The following is a 25,959-nucleotide window of genomic DNA, read 5'->3' as shown; positions in this document are numbered from 1 at the left end:
GCACGACAGTCCTGTATTCCAGGTTGGGGTGATTCGCCTGGGTTGGGTTTGACGCAATGGCCTATGGTCCGTGTTGTTTTGTTGATTTAGACGATCAGGTGACGGTACGTAGTCCCATCGCTCGGCTGCCAGCAGTCAGCTAATGATTTTAATTTTTTTTTAATTAACTTTATACTTTAATGCATATCCAAATTGCACACAGCTCTTATCGCCTACAACCCGGAGGCCGGCAGCAATCCACATTGTCACATCACTTCAGTTGAGACATATCTTACACAGCTTGCATGCCAACATCCCAGAGGCCTGGCAGCAAATCGGGCAAGGAAGGGTCAAATAGGAATGTGAAGCATACAGTGAGGTCATATCAAGCACTTCCCGTTCCTCCACTGTGTGTCCATGAAGGGAAATGTTCCCCCGCCCATGTTGCCGCTTGCCATGTAGTACATCCGACCTCCCTGGCTGATTGGCTAGAAATAGTGCCGCTACAGAAACAGTTCAAACTACACACCCCCCAAAACTACCCTCCCCACCCCAACAGCCACCCCCCAACCCAACGTGTGCCTGCTGTCCTAGTGTGTGCTACCGTCCTGAGCAACGCCTGTGTGTCGAGGATGCAATCCCTGCAGTCCAACTTTCAACTATTGTCAGAGTTGGGACCGGGCCCCCGAGTGTCACATCCCCCCTTCCTCTGAGTATAACTCGTGTCCCCGCAAGGAGCCCCTCCCACTGCGCACCACCAGGCAGCTTGTGTCCAGAGCCTGCACCACACACTCAGGGCGTCCCTAAACACCTGCCGAGTCGCACCCCAGGTGGTCCACCTCCCCGTCCAGAGTTCCCTCTTCCGCTGCGTCCTCCAGGTCAGATCCCTAGTCTGCACTATCTCGAGCGTCCCAATATGCCCTGTACAGACCCCAGAAAGTCTTGGGGCGACTCCTGGGAGGAAGCAGTTCGCTGTATATCTCCGACTGTGTACAGCAGTATAGTAAGTCCGTCTCCCATCTTTTTTTGGTCGGTAGTGGCCCCCTCATCCAACACATCGCTACCGTACGTTTGGCAGTCAGCAGGGCTAAATCGGCCAGTCTCCGCACCGCCACTGGTAGTGGTTTGGAGTAACCCAGCAGTGCCATGGCCGGGTCAGGCAGGACTTCCGTCCCTAGAATCCGGCCCAATTCGGAGAATACCTCTGTCCAGAATCTCTGGATTCCTGGGCAGCACCAGGCCATATGTAGGAAGTCCGCACACGGGAGATGACAGCGTTCGCACTCCGCGGATCCTCTCAGACCATACCTATGCAATCTCTCTGGGGTGTAATATACACGCTGCAAGTACTTGAAGTGAATGAGCCTGTGCCTGCTATTCAAAGATATTTTTTTGATCCTGTTGCAACAATAACTCCACATCTCGTCAGTGATCTGCGTCTGGAGATCTACCTGCCAAGCCGCTCTCGCCTTAGACTGTAGTCCGCACCTATGCCGGTCCCCCAGCTTTTTAAGTCTGGACACCAGTTTACCCATGGCTGGGTTTTTAATAACATAGGTGAGTTCCGGCACCTCCGGAGGTTCAGCCAGCTCCGGACCGAGCAGTTCCAGCAGGGCACTGCGTACCCTATGGTACTGAAAACTATGAAGCAGCGACTTCCCTGACAGTGATTGCAAGACCTGGGGGAGAGTTTTCACAGTGCCGTCAAGGAACAAATCTCCCAGCTTGGTAATACCCAGCTCCAGAAGAGCCTTCACGACTCCTTTCTCTGCCAAAGGGGGTATCCACAGAGCCCACTCCACACACATGAGGGGAGAGTATAGTCTATCACCGTCTTGCTTTCTAAGCAATTCATGCCATGCATGATTCGTGGCTTTGATGGAGTCGAGCACCCCAGTTCTACGGTCCACTGGGTGACAAATCGTGGCCGGGAGTAGGACCGGTTCCGCAAACAGACGTTCCAATTTTACATGCGGTATATCGGGATTACCATGGATCCACGTGTGAAGATGAGACGCCTGGGCTATTCGATAATACTGTTCGAGGTCCGGCGCACCCAGACCCCCCTGCTCATAGGGAAGAGTCAAAATCTGCCACTGGACTCTGGGCTGTTTACCTCCCCACGCCAACCTAATTAGGACTTGCGTGAGGCGCCGGAAGAAGGACTTAGACAGGACCACTGGTATGTTATTAAAAAGAAACAGGAACCGAGGCAGCACCACCATTTTCATAATCGCAATTCGCCCCATCAGCGACAGAGGTAGTCTACACCAGACCTCTACATCATCCACCAGCTTACTGTAAGCTCTACCAAAGTTCTCACGGACCAATAACTCGGGGTCGGTGTGCAGACGGATCCCCAGGTATCGTATGGAGTCCGTAGTCCACTGCAACGGGTAATCCGCAACAAACGGGACAGTCACTGGCGTCAACGCAAGTGCAACCGATTTGTCCCAGTTCACGCGTAGCCCAGATAATGTCCCAAATCTCACCACCTCCCGCAGTACTGACGCAAGATTGGTTTCCGGTTCCCTGACATATAGCAGGGTGTCATCCGCATATGTGGATATACTGATCTTGTACGTAGGGAAGTGGATCCCTTCGTGTTCGTGGTATTCCCTAATCGCACACGCCAGGGGTTCTGCCACTAGCGCATACAGCAGAGGAGACAGGGCAACCCTGTCTCGTGCCTCTACTTATGGCAATGGGGTCGGTGACGATGTCACCTAGTTTCAGGCGAGCAGAGGGCTTGTAATAGAGTGCACCCAGCATCTGAAGGAAAGGTTCTCCTAGCCCATACTTCCTCAGCACCCTTAGCATGAAGGGCCACTCCACAGAGTCGAAGGCCTTCTCCATGTCCAGATATATCGCAACAGCTTTGTTGTCTTGTTTCACGTGTTGCATAGTGCCCAGGACCGTGCAGAGGTTATATGTCAGGTTTCTTCCGGGGACAAAACCCGCCTGTTCCGGAGCTACCATCTCTGGGACGATTATGGCTAATCTCGCAGCTAGTACTTTCGCGTACAACTTGGCGTCCACATTTAGAAGGGAAAGCGGTCTGTATGAGCCGCATTCCCTGGGGGACTTTCCCGGCTTAGGGATAGTGATAAGAAGGGCTTCTCTCATAGATTTCGACATACTACCCTGTTGACATATTTCATTGAAAAGGGACATCAGATGGGATACAAGGGTCTCTTTGAAAGCCTTGTAAAAGGCTACCGTGAGTCCATCCGCGCCAGGGGCGCTGCCTGATCTCATACCCTCTAGCGCCTCTAGGATCTCGTCTCACTGTATGGGCATCATCAAGAATTCCCTTTGGAAATTTTCCAGAAAGGGCATTTTTATATAACTAAGGTAGTCGTCAATCTCCTCCTCCATATGCTCAGATCGGGATCTATAAAGTTTAGAGTAATAATCCTTAAAGTCTGCAATGATATCAGCCTCCTCCGTAACCACCTCTCCAGTGGATGGCACTAGTTCCTCCACAACAAGCCTGGGTCTACTACTGCACATCAATCTGGCCAGTAATGATCCCGGGCGGTCCCTCTCCCCATATACTCGTGCAGTGGCATACTTCCCCATATGTTTAACCTCCCTGTCAGCTTCCTCATTGAATTCTGTGATCAGTTTTTAAATCTGTTCTTCTGATTCAGCATCCGATGTGCCCCTGTGGCGCTGCTCTAGGTCAGCCAATTGCGTCTCTAGACTTTTGAGTCTGTGTCTAATGGATTTGAGCACCCCAGAGTGTTTCGCCATCGTCATTCCCCTGATGTAAACCTTAAAGGTGCCCCACACCGTATGAAAGCTGTCCACCGACCCCAAGTTAGTGTCAAAGAATGTCTCTATGTCTACCGCAATCTCCCCTCTAAAGGCCTTGTCTAGTAGAGAATAGGGCGGGAACCTCCAAGTAAACGGGGGGGATTTTCCTAGCGGTAGCAGCGAGGAGCAGAAGCAGTGGTGAGTGGTCCGACAACGTGCGTGGGAGAATTGTACAATTTTTAACCGAATTCAGTAGGGTGGAAGACACGAACCAGTAATCTATTCTCGTATGTATGTTGTGGTAAGCTGAGTAATGTGTGAACCCTCCCCGGCCCGGGTGCCTGTGTCTCCATATGTCTACCATGTCTAACTTGATCAGTTCCCAGTGCATAAGGACGGCGGCTGACGCTGGGCTGCGAGCCGACCCACAAAGTTAAAATCCCCACCCCATACCATTCTGGAATCAAGATATGTCCTGCATGTGTCAGCAAGGGCTGTGTAGAAAGCGGGGTCATCGTAGTTGGGACCGTAGACATTCACTACAATTAAGTCATGTCCTTTACCCGTGCACCGTGAGATGGTGTATCTACCCTCCGGGTCCACATGCAAAGGTGTTAACATCAAATGCGAGCGGGGGTTCACCCATGTCACCACCCCCCTAGAGTGAGTGGTGAAACCAGCTGCTATACAATTGCCCTCCAAACCTCTCGCAGACAACATCTTACTAGTAAGTGGGAGGTGTGTTTCTTGCAGGAGAGCCACATCTATATGGTGTCTGTTAAGGTAGCTCATCACTTTCCTAAGCTTGCGGTAGTCATTGAGACCCCGTACATTCCAGGTCAACACCCTCAGTAGATCAAGACGAGCGTCCCCAGATAAATCCTCATTGTCCGCCATCTAGCTTCAATACAAGTCGGCAGTGCACTGCAGAATGTCTTGAACCTCCAATATATACAGGCAGGACCATAGTTGCAGTAACAAATAGCACAATACTAGGCATTGCAAACCCTTGAAACCGAACCCCCCATTGTTCCCAGGCAACACACCCACACGTGATCAATTCACAGTCCCCCTCCCCCCACCCACAGCCGACCACCCCCAACCTGGTCAGACAGGAACCCTTGCCACCCTCCATCCCCCCTTGAAAAACCAACTTAATCAGACCCTTAACCGGCTCTCTTCAGAGCTCAAGTGCCGAAAGCGCAGGGGCAGACGTTGCCAGCCAAGAGCAGTTATCTACCAGTTCGAAACTGCAATGCTAAAGCGATCCAACGCCCTGCCCCTGCCGTGCATTTAGTGCCAACATGAGTCCCAAGTCCGAGAAATGCACCATGCTGACCTCCCTCCCCGTCACGAGGCTCAGCGCACCTCACAGCCCCACCTACAACCTGCAGCATAAAACCAGCCAAATATATCCCCCCGGCAAGTGCCAACAGCCCATGTAAGAGAGCAACCCCTGGCATCCCATGACATAGAAAGAAATCAGAAAGATCTCACCCAGCGGGGTATCTGCAGGGTGCTGCCAGGGCCCCACCGCACAGGAGCAGACGCCGCTCAGCATCCACGCTGCTTACAACAAGCCTGAGTCCAAGCAAGCCAAGGGGGGGAGTGACCCATCCATTACAAGGGTCTGTCCGAAACAAACAGGCATTCAGTGTTCACTCCTGGTCGTCCAGTTGTGATGATGCGTTGCCATCATCTCGGTCGCGCCTCGGGCTGTTCCTGCGCTCTCTGGACCATTCCTTCAGAGATTTCTGCAGCTCCCTGGGGTCAGTAAAGAAATGTGAATGCCCTTGCCTGTTGATCCGGAGCTTCGCAGGGTACATCATGGCATAATCCAACCCGAGGTCTCGCAGTTGTTTTTTGTATGGAGCGAATTGCCTCCTTTCCTCCTGCACTTTTGCGGTGAAGTACGGATAAAGAGAGATGCCCATTCCTTCATATTGTAGCTTGCCTTTGTCTCTGGCCAAACGTAAAGCTGTGTCCCTATCTCGATAATTGAGGAGCTTCGCTATTATGGGACGCGGATTTGCACCAGGCTTCGGCCTGGGCCCTAGTGTGCGGTGGGCCCTCTCTACTATAAACATAGGGGAGAAAACCTCGTCTCTAAGTAGCGTTTTCAATAGTTTCTCCACGAAGAGCTCCATCTTGCCAGTTTGCCTGGTCTCCACTACACCCGTGATGCGAATGTTGGATCTCCGCGATCTCGCCTCCAAATCCTCCGACTTGTCTTGAATCACCTGCAGGAGTCTGCCGAATTGCTTGAGGTCTTTGTCCCACTCCGACTGTGCCTCCTCCGCTTCCGTCAGACGTCTCTCCGCCATGTCGAGGCGTTCAGCTTGCTTGTCCACTCGTTCCGACATGCGGTCCATACGGCATGTCAGGGCATCAATTTTAGTACCAATGGACGCGATACTGTCTTGCAGCCCTTTTTCCATCGAGACCAGCAAGTCTCGGATATCGGCTCCTGTAGATCCGTCAGAGGTAGCGCCCCGCAGGGACGCCTCCGTGGCAGGCACCTCCGTCCCCTTGGTTCGTCGCTGCTCAAAGGAGAGTTTGGGCTGAGTTCTGTCGTTCTTGCCCATGGCGCTCCTGCTGGACATCAAAGTGCAACGTTTCTCAAGCTCCCGGGGCCAGTTAGAGCAGGTCAGGGACGTCTTGCAGATTAGGGTGAGTCTCAAGCTCCAAGCCCCAGATCTCGGCACCCACGTGTGTGCTCCCAAGTGCGTGGGCAGCCTTTCCTGTGATCCATAGTGCCGCACACCACAATAGAACTAACTGGCAGTCAACTGTGGGTTCCTCCAGCCGGCCACGCAGCGTCCGATCTATGACTTGGCCCCACTGCGCCAACCTGCACCTACCATGGTCTCCAGCCGTCCCAGTGGCAATGGGTATCCAGATCAACCACCGCGCTATGCAGCACAAGTTTCCAAGTGCCTTCTGCCAGGGCGCACCATCACCTTCTTCGTCGTCGCCCGTGCAGAGCAGGATCTTCCCTCTGCGCGTTCGGTGCCCTAGCCACTATTCCAGGGTTCAGCAGCAGGCCTCGGGCGGTGCAGCAAATGGCCGCCAAAATGGCGTCAATCAGAAAGATACACGTAAAGGTGTCCGCTGTGCAGTCCGTGCTGCGCACTCACCCTGTGTCTCCCGTCTCCGCTAGGGCCTCGCTGCTGGGGTCCGAAGCAAGTTCAAAACTGCTACCAAGTTTTCACGTAGCCTCCTGGACCCAACAGGCACTCACCAATGGCGCTTCGGTCCGCAGTTGGAGCTGCGTCAGTCCTCCGCAGCCCGATAACCAGCCGCTATGTCAGCGTCCCGCCCAAACAGCGGGTCTCCCCTCAATACCGCAGGACTTTCCGCAGCTGATCCAGCAGGCAATGGCAGGCCCGGACGGGGATTGCAGTTGGGGCAGATCACCTGGAGCACTCCCGGGCCCCCAGCTCCGCGGTCCCTCAAAGCGTCCTGCAGAGGCACGGTGCACGGCCGAGCGCCTCACCCAGGACACCGCCCGTCTCAAATGGGTGCACTATTACCCCAGCTCCGGGACGTCCCAAGTCCGCCATGTAAGGCGCGTCGCCGGTACTTCCGGCACTTCTCAGGCCGCAAGTCAAGCGGCGTCGCTCGGACTGCTCCGCAGGCCAGGCCGGGGATGCAGGCCTGGTCCGCTGCTGCCAAATCCTCTCAGCAAGGGCGTCCCCGTATTGCAGTGGTTCGGGCGCCGAGATTCCGCCGCACACACCCGGGTGCAGCTAGGGGGTGAACCGCAGTCAGTAGAGTCTTTTTGGCACTCAGCAGGATAGGTTTGCAGGATATTTAAAGGGCAAAAGGGAGGAGCTCCGCGCTCACGCGTCTATCATGGACGCCGGCAAGCTCCGCCCCCCCAGCTAATGATTTTAATTAAGCACTATCTGTTGTTCTTTGGGGCACCTGGTCCAGGCCCAACACAGGAGCTCCTGTGGATAGGAAGGTGGCCCGACGCCATCGCCCGGCTCCTGGTGACCCCCTCTTCCTTACCCAACACCCCACCCCTGAGAGCTTGGCTGTCCAAGCCTCCACATCCCAGAGCGCATCCCCTACCGCCCCTCTGGATAGGGAATCCTAGAAGCTGGATCAGCTTGGTAAGAAGCTGTTTTCATCTGCCAGATTAGGGCTGCGGTCGGTGAACACTGCATGCCTCTTGGGCCGTCACACCCACTCTCTGTGGGACACGGTTGCGCAGGTGCTGCCTAACTGCCTGGAGGAGTCTCAGGTAGTTCATTCCCAGGCGGTTGCGGCCGGGAGAGACGCAGCAAAGTTCACCATACATTGTGGCTGGGCACCACCAACTCATGGGCAGGTCGATTTCCACGATGGTGGCGCTTCAGCGCCATGCCTGGTGGAGGACAACTGGCTTCTCCGGGGTTGTCCAGAACACTCCGATGAACATGCCCTGTGATGGCATTCGCCTTTTTGGCCATAAAGCAGAGAATGCATTTGAGTGCTTCAAGGACTCCGAGGCTAAGGCCAAGTCCTTAGGCATTTCGGCCGCTCGGCCTCCTCCGCCTTCTGCTTTTCGCTCCTTTCGTGGCCACGGAAGGAGTGCCCGCAGCGTACACAGAGCCACAGACCACAGCAGCACCAACCTCAGCGTGGTCGCCGACGTGAAAACCGTGAGGCGGTTCAGGGGGCCAGCGGGCGGGTCGGACTACTTCCACCCCCGCAGCATCCACTTCCTAGTCCCATCAGACACCAGTGGGTGGACGGATACGCCATCATCTCCACCACTGGCACAACATCACTTTGGACAAGTGGGTGCTGCAAATTGTCTGAAGGGGCTACTCACTCCCCTTCGATACAACCCCTCCAGGCATGCCACCTCAGTACCACTGCATATCCGGGGATCACTTGGCGCTTCTCCAACAGGAAGTTGCGGCCCTCTTGGCCAAGGAGGCCATCGAGCACATTCCAACGCCAGAAGTAGGTCGTGGTTGTATCGACGACTGGCTGTTGAAGGCGGGCTTGCCCCAGTCAGTTGTCTACCACCTCCAGACTACGGCCAACCTCCTGCATTTGCTGCGGTTTTCCATCAACGTGCCCAAGTCCCACCTGATTTCCTCGTAGAAGCTCCTTTTCATCGGAGCGGTTCTGGACTCGGCTCAGTTTCAGGTTTATCCTCCCGAGCAGCGAGTTTGGGACATTCAGGCTATGATTCCGATCTTTCAGCCTCTGTCCTGGGTTTCGGTCAGGATGACCCTTATGACCCTTCGAATATTGGGCCTGATGGCCTCCTGCATCCTGTTGGTGGATCATGCCAGATGGCATATTTGGGCTCTGCAGGGAGACCTGAAGTGGGACAGCATCAAGGCAACCTGTCCGATCTCGTCCAGATCTCGGAGGGCACTGCATGGCAATTGCAGTGGTGGCTCATCCCTTCCAGGATGGGGCTGACACATGGGGGAGGCGGAGATCAGAGGCCTCTGGTCTCTGGCGGAGTCCAAGCTCCACATCAACCTTCTGGTGCTTTGGGCGATCCGGCTTGCACTGAAGGCATTCCTTCCTTTTGTCAATGGGAGAGTAGTGCAGGTGTTCACTGACAACACCACCACCATGTGGTACTACAACAAACAGGGCAGGGTGGGGTCGTGAATCCTATGCCAAGAGGCTCTGCGTCTCAGGGCTTGGCTGGAACATCAGGGCATGTCCTGGGTGGTTCAACACCTGGCTGATTCTTTGAACGCCAGGGCGGACAAACTCAGCTGCCGGTGCATGATGGATCATGAATGGCCTCTGAACTCGGACGTGGCGCAAGGTCTCTTTCAGGAATGGGGAGAACCTTGGTTAGATCTATTCGCCACCGAAGAAAACGCGCAATGTCATCCGTTCTGAAGGTTGGAATTTCCAAGACGGCACTCGCTCAGCGACGCTTTTCATCGCAATTGGAGTTGCGGTCTGTTGTACGCCTTTCCGCCTACACCACTTCTGCCCAGTGTGATGAAGAAGATCAGGCACGGCCGGGATCAAGTCATCCTTGTGGCTCTGGACAGGGCTCAAAGAGTATGGTATCCTGAGCTTCTCAGTATGAGCATCAATCCTCGATCCGTCTGCCTCTTCGGGAGGATTTTCTGTCACAGCAGCAGGGGGATCTTCTGTCACAGCAGCAGGGGACAGTCTTCCACCCGAACCTGTCCAGTTTCCACCTCCTTGCATGGAGATTGAGCAGCGGCAGTTGACGTCTTTTGACCTGCCTCCCGAAGTCTGTAATGTTATCTTGGCAGACAGGCGTCCCTCCACTAAGACTTTATACGCCTGCAGGTGGAATACATTTGTGGCATGGTGCACAGAAAAGGCTGTGGATCCCCTTTCTGCCCCTCTTTCAGAGGTCCTTCTTTTTCTTCTCTTTGGCCCAAGCAGGGCTCTGCTCTGGGCACTTTCAAAGGCTATCTCTCGGCCATTTCCACCTTTTTAAGGCTTCCAGATCAGCCTTCCCTTTTCAAGTCCCCTGTTATAAATAGGTTCTTGGAAAGGCATCATGCATATGTTTCCTCCTGTTCCTTTCGTGATGCCTCAGTGGGACTTGAATCTAGTTCTTACTTTTCTGATGTGTGCTCCCTTTGAGCCACTTCACAATTGCCCTCTTCGTCTCCTCACTCTAAAGACTGTTTTCCTGGTTGCCATCACCTCGATCAGAAGAGTGAGAAAGCTCCAGGCTCTTTCTTTTAAGCCTCCTTCTCTCTCTGTCCATCCGGACAAAGTTGCTCTAAGGACTCGTCCTTCTTTTCTGCCAAAGGTTGTCACTGCCCTTCACATCGGGCAGACCATCACTTTGTCCACCTTCTTTCCGCCTCCGCATCCCTCAAAAGCGGAAGAGAGGCTCCACCGTCTTGACCCAAAATGTGCGCTCTCTTTCTAACTGGACCGCACACAACAGTTCTGGGTAGATGACCAGCTCTTTGTTGGCTACCTGGGCACCAAGAGAGGTCGGGCTGTGCTCAAGCGGACCATCTCTCGATGGGTCGTTCTGTGCATAAAGGCTTGTTCCTCCTTGGCTAAAAAGGAGCCTCCAGTGGGGTGGCGCTCCCACTCTACCAGGGCGACCGCGGCCACTACTGCTCTGGGACGGGGAGTTCCCTTGCATGACATCTGTCAGGTAGCTACGTGGGCCTCAATGCACATGTTTACCAAGCACTGCTGCCTGGACAGCCAAGTCAGGAGGGACGGCTTCTTTGGCCGTTCTGGTCTCCAGGACTTTCTGGTGTGATCTTGGTTTGCAGATCCACCACCGGGGTTGGTATTGCTAGGTTATCTATTCTAAGGTAAGGAATCTATCACTACTTGTTTCTTTCAGAAGCACAAGTTACTTACCTTCGGTATGGCTCTGCGTTCCTGGCGTGGAAAGTCGTGTACAGAGCTGCCGTCCGCATGCGTGGGCGCGTCTAAGTATCTCCAGCGATGTTATCCCAACGCCAATCGATGCGCAGGGGTAATGCTGACAAAAAACTTACTGGATCCAGTCTGACGCCTGGGGGTAATGCTGAAGATAAGGAATCTACCACTACTACTATGTTTCTTACAGATATTTCGTTACCAAAGGTAAGTAACTTGTGCAACAGGGTTATGCTCACTTCACACAGTAAGTCGTCCTAGAGGGGCTTAGTGACCCCAGGGTCAATTGCCACTTGGCTAATGTCCTGCACTCCCTTGATGCCCCTAAATTCTGTATTTAGGGGAGTGCTTGGCACCAGATAAGCAGATCCTGATGATCTAAAAAGAGAGCTGCCACTGAAGAGGCGCATAAGCAGAGAATACTGAAGAGAGCACCTGTCTGCGCCCTAGCCCAGCCGGCTTGTCTGTAGCCCTTGTTGAAAATTGCACCAAAGTTGACTCGTCCTACGCTGTGACTCCAGAAATTTGGGAGAAGTGCCTGCTTTTTACAAAGTCTATGAACACTGGACCTTTTTCATGAGAAACTCCAAAAAGAATACTGGAGCGTTCAAAACTGGACACCTGAAGCGTCCACTGCACCTGTCACTTCCGGGCCAAATTGAAGTGAGCCAATGATTCAAACGAGGATCCCCAGCCCTCAATAGCCCGAATCCATTGTGTTTTCACCCCTCCTGGGCTCCCTGACGTCACCTGCAGCCTCTGCTCACAGGCTCCATCTCCTGCGACTGCTCTAGTAATGAAAAAACCAACGCCTGAAGACACCTCTGCACCCCTCACTCCTGGGCCTTGCAGAAGAGGACTTAGATTGTCCCCATCCTCAAGCATTGCAAGGCCTGAGCCCACTTGCTGGTTGAGCCTGTCTGGCTTCAAAGCCAGAGCCTGCAGCCTCTTTTCGCAATAACCGATCTTAATTGAAATACACTAAGCTTCAAAAGCTGTTTTGTACACCGAACCCGGACGCTGTTATGCCACTGATGGTGTACTGTTAAAACAGTATATCAACTTACATGACCACTCACCTAAATTCCTGTTGATTGGTCCTGTAAGTCGATATACGGTATCTGTTTGCAGAACTTGTTCTTCCTGCGATAGGATAAAGGAAATAGCACTTTTTAAAGTGAAAAGAATTTATATTTACACATGAACGATATTTCTCTGGTGCCTTAATATATATAAAGATACTGTCTATCTTCATAAATTAGTGTGGATCTCCTTCTTGAGGTGTGTTGTCATTTATTAACAAATGTGTGTATTTTGCAAATGTCTTGCACACCTCTATGTTAAGCCTACGGTTGCTCGACCACGCTACCCCCTAATTAGAGTACTTTGGCATTGCATAGCAAGCCCCTGTCCACTATTAAGGGAACCCCAGGACTCTTCCTGGTATATCAGATTTGTACATATCACAAAAAGAGCCAGCTCCCTGCACCAATGCACCTTGGAAATGCTACATAAGTTTCTGGATTCTGTCTGACGCTTGGGGATTTTCACAAGGTGAGGAGTGTGCAGCTAGTCCCTCTACCAGAAAAGGCGTTACTGAAGGCAAGTAACTTTTTCTTTAGGCATTTTTCTTTTAGGCTTTTGGCTCGGCAAAGATACGTGGCAGGCTTGCACTGTGTGTACTGTCAGTCACTTTCTTTCCTACTACAAGAAGGGTTCATTATGAGAGTAGAAATGTCCTTATAAACTACGATAACTTAATGATCCTGGCAAGTTAAAATAAATATGCTACCTTCATTTTAAGCCTCCTTGTCAATCAATGTAAAATAAAGGCACAGTTCCTCAGTTTGTTAGAGAAGGGCTACGTGTTTCTCATTTCACAAGGAAAGGATCTTGAACTAAACTTGAAGGGTACTTGTTACTCTGGTGCCTGTAAGCGTTTTTCAATTTTAAGCCAGAACATCTACAGATGGATTGTTTTGTGATTAATGACTTTCTCTGATTTAGCATATTAGATGTCTTTGGAAGGGACCATAGCTCATTCTGTGTGGTTTATATCTGCACTTGTATATATGTGAAAGTGATATGGATGTTTGGATACAGGGAGGCATGGAAAAACTTCAATAAGTTACTGTTCATGATAGTTCTCCTGGGCAAGAGTAACGTTTTTTTTGTGACCATACACTTTTGTTTCTTACCAACTAGCATACTCTTTCTATTTGCAGCCACCATCTATGCACCGCGACGAAAGGGCCAGCTCTCTGCTGATATCTGCATGGAAACAATTGGGGAGGAGATCTCTGAGCTGCGGCAGATGAAGAGAGGCGTGTTCCAGCGTGTGGTAGCCATATTTATACACTACTGTGATGTCAACGGTGAGCCTGTGGAAGATGATTACATTTGAAGAAGGGGCACCTCCTTCCTTTAATCCTCCACCTGACTCTTTGGGTCTGTCTTGTTGGCTGCTTGACTAACAGACTGGGAACAATGTTGACAGCTGGCACAAGAGGGATTGCTCCGCTTCTTTCTCAGAGTTTGGTTGCACTTTTACAACACAATAAAGAAGGAAACTTGTATAAAATGATAAAAATTCTTGTACAGATATTGCATTAAACTAGAAATTACTCTTTTTCTTATACTGTTTTTCATGTGTTTATACTGTTTAATTTAAAAGGCTTCTTGTGGGAAGTCAGAACATTTCCACTGAAGAGGGTGGATGATCAAGAACGGTTTGTTTATTCATAGATCACTGTATGATACAGCTTTTGTTTGTTGAAAACTTTGATATGTGAAGATGAGTTCTCTGACTTTTTTAATATGTGCCTTCATTTCCTTTCCCCCTGACCATCATATGGTCTGCACTAAGTAAAACTATTGAATACTGCCATTTTCTGTGTCTTATTTTGCTAGGAAGCTGTTATTTCGTGTGTGATTGGGACAAGGATGCATTAGTCAATAAGACCAAAAATGTCACAACAATGTGGATATTGCCTTACTTTCCTTATAGACCTTCAATAGATAAAATGCAAAATATTCCTCTGGTGTCATGGCTGGGTATGGAGCCTTTAAATATTCTAGGCTATGGGGCATAGTTTATTTTCTATATGCTTCTCTCTGTGCATTAATGACACAAAATGAAAGTGGCTGATTGTGAAATCCCCTAGAGATAGTTGTGACATATGTTGACCTGTCAACATAAAGAGTTAACCTGCTGAACATCTTCACCTACACCCATCAGACCAATTTACTGTTATGTAAAAATAAATCTGCAATCTTATGAGCATTTGTAGAGTATACTTAACCCATTTGCATGTCTCCGTAGTGTTTTCTGATACAAGACACCCTTTTCCAAATAGTCTTTGATTTCCGTCCATTAGAGTTGTGATTGTGTGATATCATTGTGTTTGGATAGTCAGCATTGGTTTGCCTAATGTATTTTTTCATAACAGTTTGTATTGGTTCATATCAATATTGAACTTGTACAAAAAGGGGCCTTTTTTACTTTACTTCACGTCTAGTTGAACGTGAGTGGTAAAGGACATTTTATTTAGCTCCAGTTGAATAAAACATTAGTATGCTTGGTATGAGAAGCCTGAACTTTTGAGTGGCAAAAGTAGCAGACTGCATTATTTTTATTCAGTGTTAAGAAAATGTGGATGTGTTCTGTTTAGCCTAGCTGTCTGCGAGTAATCGAGTTGTGCATAGCTATTTTGACAGGTATGTGCTATTGCGATGTATGTCCTGCCAACTCTGTGAAACACTTTTGCATTGCTCGCCAAACAAATAAAACAGCTCCTTTATTTATGGTAGGGCAGCTGTGGGAAAACAATGCTGCAGCTAATGATCTCCAACTCCTCCATTGATGTTCCAATCAGTATGGCCTTATCACTTATGTCAGATGGGTTCTAAACTAGAAACCAATGACCAAAGCAGAATGGGGACACACCACATTTCCCGTCTTTCAATAAAAACAAGGAAAATAAACAATAGAACACATAGAAGAAAAAAAACAAAAGCAATATGCAACCAAACAAAAATATAGTGTATGATCCACACAGAACTAAACTACACAGAAAGAGGCAAAGCAATATTACATCTTAATACAGTACAAAGAAACCAGAACAAGTTAAAGAGACAAAGCTGATATATCAATACAATAGAATCTTGCTATTTTGTAGGAATCATCCTACAACTTCCGCTAATAGATTTCCCATGACTGCTGTCCTGAGAAAACCAAACTTCATTTCTACTCAAGCTCAAACTTGCTTTGCAATTCTTTCAAAATTCTACTAATGAGCATTTGACAACTCAACTACACTGTCATTTTCACTCACTTCTTGTACGTATAGTGAAACTCTGAACCTCACGTCCTCCTTTTTCTCTGGTTGCTTTTGAGTAATCTCACCCGTACCCAGTCTCTTTTGTTGATTTCCAACTTGTTTGTTCCTCTAATAGATTCAAATCTGTTTTTTGTTCTCAAGCCATGTTCTCAAACTTATTCAGAAGAAAAGTCCACACCAAAATGCTTGTGGAATACATCAAAACCAATTATTCCAGAACTACACAACCATGCTGGATTGAGGAAATCAATACTTTTCCCCCTACGCGCACAGAAGGGAGTCACCCCGTGATATTATTGGATGTATTGTGATGTGCTCAACGCATTGCTCATACAGCATCTTCAATATTGGTACCATCCAAACTAGCCCCACTCACATTAAACCACCATCTTATTCATCCTCTTCAGCATCCCATTACTTTGGGGATGGTACAAGCCGCAGTGTGTGTTTAATGCCTGTTCCTTCAAGGAACTCCTTAATTTTTAAAAAAACAAATTGCTTCCCACTGTGAGGAACCACTTCAGACGGAAACCTTTCTCTGCCAAAAACATCAGCCAAGAAAGTTATCACACTTGTGTGAGGTTCATGCACAAATCTCACCTCCAACCACTTGGAGACAAAGTCAACAAAAACAGTGACATAGCTCTACTGAAAGGGAATATGTTGAAATGGTCCAATGTAATCAGTGACCGGTTTCTCCCACACCACACTAGAATCTAGCACCATCAATGGCGGTACTGTTGTTTTGAGAGCATCCACGTCCATGGGTGCCAGTACTGGTTCCTCGACCATTTCTTTTTTAAAGTCATATGCAAATGAGAAATGGACATCTGCTAACTTCCTAGACCGGAAGGCGGTATCAACACATCTCAGAAAAGAATACCTCGTACCACATACAATTAAAATGACACTTTACTAAATGTTTGTGAATCGAAAGGTAAATGTTTCTCTCTTGGCCAGCCATTAGTGACATATTCAATCACCCTTTTCTGAAGTTAAACCGTCTTGTAAAGCTCACTCACATATCCTAAACCTGGCCAACTAACACTGGCCATTAAACACTCACCATCTTAATCATCATCACACTCCTGCTGTGTACTCAAAGTGCCTAATTGTAGTGATAAACAAGCCAGTCTGACTACTTGTTTCTCCCACCAGAAGTATGGGCAACATCAAAATGGTATTCAATGAACTTGGAAAAGAGTCTTACTAATCTGGCAGTAGCTTTATTGGAATTCGCATTAGAGCTGCTCAACAAAGGAAACATGGGCTTTGAATCTGTTTTAATTGAAAATCTAGTCCCTGTATATGCAGCTTGAATTTTTCTACTGCCCATGTACAAACAAACATTTCACATTCTATGACAGAATAAGACTTCTCTGGAGGCTTTCAGGTACGTGAAGCAAAATCAATTGTATTTAACGGTTACCTTGAACTTGTGTTAAAATATCTCCAACCCCCACACAAATCGCATCCATGCAATAAACCACTTTCCTCCAAGCAAAAATGGACTAAGTAATGGTGCCTTACGTAGTGTTCGAGGCATGTTAGCTGCTGAATTCATATCTGTGCATAGAACGCCGCCTAGTGTTGGGTCCGGATGATTGCACATTGTTGTCCTGGAAGAGTCTTCGAAGTATCACGAGATAGGTGGCTCCTCCCCTGGACTACAGTGTGCATGGGCATCGACTCCATCCCCAGATTGTTTTTTTCCGCCATTGGGTTCGGATGTGTTTCGGTTCCCTCTGTCGGAATCGATAGTTGTTTAAATTTCTTTACTTGAGACCAAAAGGTCTTTAGGACTCGCGTCGGTATTGTCTATCGTTCGGGTTGGTTTATTCATCGGCTCCGAACACTTGCTGCCCGTCCGCGTGCTGTCGGCGCGGACGGGCGTACACGACGCTCCAGACTACTTCATCATGGAACGAAGTCCATTTAAGAGGTGCCCAGTGTGTGCCTCAAAGTACCCGCACATCGACGTGCACCCAGTGTGCAACAAGTGCTTGTCACCGGACCACGACGAGGCCAAGTGTATGGCCTGCTCCAAGTTCCGGTCGAAGAAGACTCTCAAGCTACGCCGGGCCGCAAGACTGCAGGCCCAGTGTTCGGCACCCCCTCCGGCGAACATCTTCGAGGAGGATGTTGACGACGACACCATCCAGAATGTCTCGGACTCTAACCCAGCGTCGGAGGTCGAGGAAAACTACGACGCGGAAGACGAGGAGTTCGAGGAAGTCGTCGAGGAGGTAGGGGACGACGACGGGGCCATTGCCACCGTAGAGGACAGCTCGGAAGAGGAGCTTCCTCACACTGACTCCGGGGCCAGCCACCATTATGAGGCCCAGGTCGAGGGATCGCCTTCGGGCCTTACCCAAGACCTCGATACCCGTCCCACGGCTCCGCCTCCCGGCCCGGCCACGGACATTGGTGCGGCACCACTCCCGGTGCAAAAACCGAAAGTGAAACCATCGGTGTCGACGCCACCAGTATCGAAACCGAAAGTGCAAGTCGCACTGGTTGGATCCAAGACTTCGGAGGCCTCGGCGCCGAAGAAATCCAAGATGGCCGTCGAGCTCAAGAGCCACGCCAAAATGGCCAATCCGAAGACTGCGGTGTCGAAGGCGAAGACGCCCGACGCGGCTGCGTCGGCGCCGAAGTTGGTCGACGCTCTGAAGAGTCGCGTCGACACCAAGAAGGTCGATGACCATAAAAAGGCCCCGAAGAAGCGCCAGGACGACCCCAAGTCTCTGGCTGCACCGCTTCCAGTTGACAAGGCGAAGAGGGGAGCTGCGTCGGCTCCGAAGACTGCGGCCTTGGTCGCCGACCCGAATCCGGCTTCGGAGGACTCTCTCGAGCCGGTCCGTCCCTCCGCCTCGTTCACCAAGAAGGTCACGGAGTCCCTTCAGCGAATTCGGGAGGGGGCCGCGGCGGTCGAGCCAAAGAACACTGTGCCGCCCAAGCCTCTACAGAAACCGGAGAAGGCGCAGACGCCGATTCTCTTCACGCTGCCGCCGAAAACGGCACCGAAGGCTTTCGCTGCGAAACCTGGGACCGGAGTGCCCTTAAAGCTGACTTCGACGCCGAGGGCATCGTTGGTGGTTCCAAACCCACGGCACCAACCACTAGCGGAGGAGGAGCGTCGAGAGGTGGTCATCGACGCCAACACAGGCAAGCTCTCTCTCCTTAAACGGAAGATCACCCCAGAGCCAGCGTTGGAGCATTTCCACATCCCACTTAAAAAGAAGTTGGACTCTGCGGGTACATCTGCCCCTATGGAGCCTGCATCTCCGCAAGGTCAGGAACTCTCACCCACTCATTCTAATGCTGGGGAAGGTGATGGAGACGACGAGGATGAGTATGCTTATCCAGTTTACTCAGACCCAGAGGATGTCACTGAGCCATGGTCTGCCGGGGGCGACCCTGGGGACCCTCATTCGGGACACGAGCCGCAGCTTTTTGCTGCAAAAACTTCCCCAACGGAAGACTCTGCGGCCTTCAACGCTCTAATTGAAAGGGCTGCAGCCAATAATGACGTCGACCTCCATGCAGACCCAGTAGATGTCGATTTTCTTTTTGACACTTTCTCAGTGGCTGAAAAAACTGTTAAGACATTGCCAATGCTCAAAGGAGTGTTAAAACATGCGCCAGAGGTTTTCAAGGAGCCCACCCGGGCAAGAGTCATTAATCCTCGTATTGACAAGAAGTACAAGGCAGCGCCCACTGATCCAACGTACATCAAAGGACAGTTGCCACTAGACTCTTTGGTTGTCTCCAACGCATGTAAACGAGCCAACTCACAAACCACGGGTGATGCTCCTCCCCCAGACAAGGAATCGAAAGTGTTTGAGGCTTCAGGGAAACGTATTGCTGCGCAGGCAGCCAATATGTGGCGCATATCCAACACGCAGGCGCTACTTGCACGCTACGACAGGGCACACTATGACACTCTAGAGACCCTTCTACAGCACTTACCAGATCAGTATAAGGAGGCTGTCGAAATGTTGATTCAGGAGGGGAAGCTTATCACAAATGCCTCAATTAAGTGTGCTCTAGATGTGGCTGATACCGCCTCACGAGCAATCAACACTAGCGTTCTGCTGCGCCGGCATGCATGGCTCAGAATATCAGGCTTTAAACCAGACATTCAGACTACCATCCTAAACCAAACGGTCAATCCAGACCACCGGTTTGGCCCAGAAGTGGATGCCACCCTCGAAAAAATGAAAAAGGACGCTGACACTGCTAAATCTATGGGTGCCCTGCAGTCCCAGCAGTTTCGGGGTGGTTCCTTTCGCCGCTCCAATAACAGAGGCACCTCAAGGGGTCAAGCATCACAATCCACGCAATTCTATAAAAGTAACACCCAATCCTCATATACCAACAAGGGTAGGGGTGGATACCGTGGCAACAACGTCAAAGGCAGAGGACGTGGAAATAACAGCTCCGGGTCCTCCACCGCCAGCAAACAGTGACGCCTTGTCACTGCCCCCCCGACCACGCAATACCGGTCGGGGGGGAGACTCCAGCAGTTCCTGCCCGTGTGGAAGTCCATCACCACGGACAGGTGGGTCAGATCTCTTATCCAATACGGTTATTGTCTGGAGCTCACATCCACTCCACCCAACATTCCTCCAAAGAGCCGTCCTATGTCCGGCGAGCACTTGCACTTGTTGCAGCAGGAAGTCACCGTCATGCTGCAAAAAGGGGCAATAGAGCTCGTTCCACTGCAGGAAAGGGGTACAGGGGTTTACTCCCTATACTTTCTAATTCCAAAAAAGGACGGATCCCTCAGGCCCATCCTAGACCTCAGACCTCTCAACTTGTACATTCTGTCAGAACATTTCCATATGCTCACACTGCAGCATGTTCTCCCACTGCTTCGGCAAGGGGACTTCCTGGCAACTCTGGATCTCAAGGATGCATACTTTCACATTCCCCTGCATCCTTCACACAGAAAATATCTAAGGTTCACCATTCAAAACCAGCACTACCAGTTCAAGGTTCTGCCTTTTGGGGTCACCACAGCGCCCAGGGTCTTCACGAAGTGCCTAGCGACGGTGGCGGCGCATCTAAGACGTCAGAACATCCACGTCTACCCCTATCTGGACGACTGGCTCATTCAAGCAAAGTCGGACCAGCAGTGCGCCGACCACATGTCCCACACCATTCACCTTCTGCATGATCTGGGGTTCTCACTGAATTACCCCAAATCCCATCTCCAGCCCGCCCACATACGGCAGTATCTGGGGGCGACCATAAACACTCTGGCGGCCACTGCGCAGCCGAATTCAGTGAGAATCACCAGCATTCAGTCGCTGATCCAAAGATTCAGACCTCAACACTCGCTTCCAGCAAGAGTGTTCATGCAGTTGATAGGCATGATGGCCTCCTGCATCTCCATTGTCCCGCACGCGAGACTACATATGCGTCCGCTTCAGGAGTGCTTGGCACGTCAGTGGACTCAGGCTCACGGGCAATTGAAAGATCTAGTGTTGGTGAGCTGTCGGGCATACAACTCTCTGCATTGGTGGAATCCACAAAACCTTTGCAAGGGCCGACCGTTCCAGGAGCCTGTGCCACAGATTATCCTGACGACGGACGCTTCTCTCCAGGGTTGGGGAGCGCATGTACTCCATTACACAGTGCAGGGACTATGGACTCTACAGCAGAAGATGATGCACATCAATGTGTTAGAACTGATGGCGATCTTCATGGCCTTAAAGGCGTTCAAAGTACATCTGTGCAACAAGGTCGTGTTGATCCGGACGGACAACATGACGGCCATGTACTACATTCAGAAACAGGGAGGAACGCACTCTCCGCAGCTGTCTCATCTGGCTCAGAGCATGTGGAAGTGGGCCATTCAGAGGAACATCTTTCTCATGGCAGAACACCTCCCAGGCAAAGACAATCAGATGGCGGACCTGCTCAGCAGGCACAGCCACCAGATGCACGAGTGGGAGATACATCCATCGGTACTCCAGCCGTACTTTCAAAGATGGGGTCATCCAGAGATAGACCTGTTCGCCACAAGGGAGAACGCAAAATGCCAAAGCTTCGCCGCCAGGTTCCCACACCCGCAATCGCAGGGCAATGCGATATGGATGAACTGGTCAGGCAAATTTGCGTACGCTTTTCCCCCAGCACCCCTGATACCGCTGGTGGCACGCAAGCTCAGGCAACACTCAATGACTCTCATCCTGGTTGCGCCAACGTGGGCTCGCCAACCATGGTACACCACGTTTCTGGAACTGTCCGCGGTACCGCATCAAAGGCTTCATCTCACACCCAGCCTTCTGACGCAGAGCCATGGCGACATTCAGCACCCAGATCTGCGACAGCTCAACCTGGCGATCTGGCTCCTGAGGTCCTAGAGTTTGGCTACCTTAACCTTCCTCCCAATTGCATGGACATCATTCGGGAGTCAAGAAAGCCCACTACTAGAGCCTGTTATGCGGCCAAATGGAAGCGGTTTGTCATTTATTGCGCAAACCACAACATTAATCCACTAGATGCTTCCATTCAGAACATCATCTGTTACCTGTTCCATCTGTACCAGTGTAATTTGGCATATACTTCCATCCGCATTCACCTGTCTGCGATGGCCGCATACCTCCAGAATAGACAGCACCTTTCACTTTTCAAAGTGCCTGCTATCAAAGCTTTTCTGGAAGGACTCAAAAGGGTCATTCCACCACGGACCCCACCAGCTCCAGAATGGAACCTCAATGTGGTTCTTACGAGACTGATGGGTCCTCCCTTTGAGCCACTACATTCCTGCGAACTTCAGTTCTTGACTTGGAAAGTGGCTTTCTTAGTAGCAATTACATCGCTACGGAGAGTTAGTGAGCTGCAGGCCCTCACAATCCAGGAGCCATTCTTCCAGGTTCATGCTAACAAGGTAGTGCTCCGCACTAACCCTAAATTTCTACCCAAGGTAGTGTCTCAGTTCCACATAAACCAAACAATTGAGTTGCCGGTGTTTTTTCAAAATCCTGAGTCACAGGCGGAGCGGATGCTCCACACCCTTGACGTCAAAAGGGCCCTAATGTATTACATTGACAGGACCAAGGATTTTAGAAAGACTAAGCAGCTTTTCGTTGCCTTTGCGTCACACCACAAAGGTAACGCTATTTCCAAGGCTGGTATTGCTAGGTGGATCGTGAAATGTATTCAGATCTGTTATGCAAAAGCTAAACGCACTCTTACAATTCCACCGAGAGCCCACTCCACCAGAAAGTTGGGGGCCTCTATGGCCTTCCTTGGAAACATTCCCTTAGAGGACATATGTAGAGCAGCCACATGGTCTACCACACATACATTTACTAAACATTACTGTGTAGACGTGCACTCTAAACAGCAGGCAGCTGTAGGGCAGGCTGTTCTCAAGACACTTTTCCAAACTGCTGCAGCTGGCACGGGCGGCCGCCGCTAATGGAGGGACTGCTATGTATTCTATGCACAGATATGAATTCAGCAGCCCACATGCCTCGAACTGCACATGCTACTTACCAGTATGCATCTGTTCTTGGCATGTAGGGCTGCTGACATTCATATCGCCCGCCCTCCTCCCGGCGCCTGTAGCAGCTGCAGTGTGTACATACATTTCATGGCATGGTCATCACTCACAAAGTTCACTCCATCTCGGCCACAATGGCTAAAAACAATCTGGGGATGGAGTCGATGCCCATGCGCACTGTAGTCCAGGGGAGGAGCCACCTATCGTGATACTTCGAAAGACTCTTCCAGGACAACAATGTGCAATCATCCGGACCCAACACTAGGCGGCGATCTATGCACAGATATGAATGTCAGCAGCCCTACATGCCAAGAACAGATGCATACTGGTAAGTAGCATTTGCATTACTCTTAATCTCCTCAGACGTACACTGTTGCTCTCTTCCCCATACAGATTTTTTATTTTTCTGAAGTACACTAAAGGATCTAAAATGGTTGAAAGAAATTGTATGAACTTGGCATAAAATGCACACTTTCCCATAAAGACACACAGTTTGTCTCAATCATCTGGTACAGACACATCACAAATAGCTTTCAGCAGACCAAGCTTGGTGAAATCTCCATGCTAGAAACAAGATGTCCTAAATACTTCACTTCTTCCACCCCAAACACACACACAACTCCAAAATGTAGTCTATGGTTGTGTTCCACCTGATTCCTACCATTGATTGATACATCGCTTTGAAACAAAGACACACCTGAGAGACCTTGCAAAATATAATCCATTCTTTGAACAATCTCTGCTGCAGAGGCTAATCCGAATGGCATGATACAAAACTGGAAAACTCCATCCAGGATTACAAAAGCAGCAAGATGCCTCCAGTCGTTGCTCAGAAATACCTGGTCACAGGCTGAGCATAAATCCAGTTTAGAAAGCATTGCCGCTTTATTCAAAGTTGATGGTAATTCATCAATATTAGGGAGAGAATAACCATCCACCCAGATCCTAATATTAAGACTCCTAAGGTCTATGCCCCTTCGTAATTCATCATTCCTTTTGCATACTCCCACTATGGTGAGAATAATAATGCAGAATCTGTGGGCACTGTCACAATATTATTGCATAAACCTTTGCGCAGAGCACAGAATTACACTTTGACACTTAAAAGAACAACAATTAATTTGTGTTTCATTGATAAAATCCATTATTTTACTTTGATGGTAGGCTCAAATCAAGATACCATACCCATTTCTTCTTTGAAAATAATCATACGTCACTCCAAAATTGATTTTAAATCTGTTTGTAGATCGCTATTGTGTATGACCGTGTCAGCCATCCTAATAACCTGAGAGTGAGAACCTGGTCTCAGAGTGACTCCCAGACAACCCTGATGATGCCAGCCTAAAATGTCTAGACCCTTAACAGTAAAATAAACTTTGCTCTCAACAGTCCTCTTTTTAAACTGTATAGTGGTTAAAAATCACTCGCTGTCCATTTTGACACCATTGTTTCACCCAGGATTTCTGTCTAGTTGCAAAAGATCATGGGAGAATCCATAGTCAGTAAAAGTATATCTTAAAATATTTATGATTTTAGAATCTCAATCAGTTAAAAAGGGAATTGCAATGCCACCAACATAATTTTCAATATGGTCACTACACATCGGCACATCACTCTCACAAACTTAAACACAAAGCACCATTTCTTTAGAGAGTCCTGATCTTCTTATAATACAAAGTTAACTTAAGTTTTTCCAGATCTGCAAACTCGCACAAAATTTCCAGCGACACTACACTTAACACACTCCTTTACCCCCAAGCAAGACATTGCTTAGCAGATGCCACATGAAAAATTAGATCTACATCTAAAACTAGATCTGTCAGTTGATCTGCTCCTTTCTGGTGAGAGAAACTTGAACTTGAATCGAAGCACTTGATCTGTTATACTTAACTGCAAACACTGTTAGATGAACACTTGTTAAGTTTCTTTATGCTTTTTTTTAAACTTTGAATGCTGTTAGCAAAGTCAATAATTTTGTTCAACGATGGATCTGTACTTTTTAGCAGACATTCTTGATTTTGTACATTATACCATCTAATCACTAATTATCTCTAATCAATTGATCAGTGAAATTCCCAAATTTGCATTTTGATGCTAGAATCCATAAGGGAGTTTGATACATGTCAACTGAGTCTGCAGTCGACTGTTTGCTTGAAAAGAAATGTTGTCTTCTCCTGCTCCGATGAGTTTTACTAGGCCATTCTCCGAGTCTTTAAGCAGAACGACCCCCCTGGTGAGTCTTTGAGCCCTGTGGAGTCAGAAGGGTCCCTATTGGGTTCAACGCAGTCAGCTCCAGCCCCAAAGCCAGTGGGGCTCCAGGGATCCAATCCCGGCACCGATCGTGCCAACACGGCCTTCCAGGGCGTTTAATCCAAAGTCAGTGCCTACGATGTCACTGATGCCCGTCGGTGGCGCAAGGCCCATCCTCATTCCGGCGTGATGGAGTTGGAATTGCGTCAATCGGTGCTGATTCCAACGTCGAGAGTACCCAGTGGTTCTATGTTGTCGCCAGAGCACTTTGAGGATGTCCTATGCTCGGGAGAGGAATGTGAGGGGTCTGGGGACCCTCCTGAAACCCAGTAAGTCTCTGAGGAGAATTTGGACTGGTATGGGGAACCTAGGGAGTTGCCCTCGGTGCAGGTAAAGACTAGTCTCAAGACAGGTGCTTCAACCTGAGGCTTCCATGTCTGAACCGCTGTTTCCCTTTAATGAGGCAGTTACAGACGTCCTTCTTGGAACATGGTCCAAACCTAACACAGTGGCTCCTGTGAATAGGACGATTGCACGCCGCCATCGCCCAGCTCCGGGTGACCCAAAATTCCTCTGCCAACACCCCACCCCACCCCAGAGAGTTTGGTGGTGCAGGCTTCTACGTCCCAAGGTGCATTCCCTTCCACCCCTCCGGATAGGGAATCCAGCAGGCTGGATTCACTCTGGAAGAAGTGCTTTTCTTTCTACTGCCTGGGATTGTGTTTGGTGAATACTGCATGCCAATCAGTC

The 25,959-nt window shown here is 49.7% G+C and overlaps 1 protein-coding gene across 1 annotated transcript in view; it reads left to right on the top strand.

The window, feature by feature from the left end:
• Positions 1 to 13,987, top strand: part of FBXO38 (F-box protein 38) — a 312,552-nt gene extending 298,565 nt beyond the window's left edge. Inside the window, exon 22 of the mRNA XM_086931615.1 lies at positions 13,326 to 13,987. Within this exon, the coding sequence (XP_086787741.1) occupies positions 13,326 to 13,504 (179 nt within the window). The 3' untranslated portion in view covers positions 13,505 to 13,987. The remainder of the gene's footprint in view (positions 1 to 13,325) is intronic.
• Positions 13,988 to 25,959: the final 11,972 nt, after the last annotated feature.

The sequence above is a fragment of the Lissotriton vulgaris genome, chromosome 7 (genome assembly GCF_964263255.1).
Source record: "Lissotriton vulgaris chromosome 7, aLisVul1.2, whole genome shotgun sequence".
NCBI classification, from domain to species: domain Eukaryota; kingdom Metazoa; phylum Chordata; class Amphibia; order Caudata; family Salamandridae; genus Lissotriton; species Lissotriton vulgaris.
This window is presented reverse-complemented; position numbering and strand designations above follow the sequence as displayed.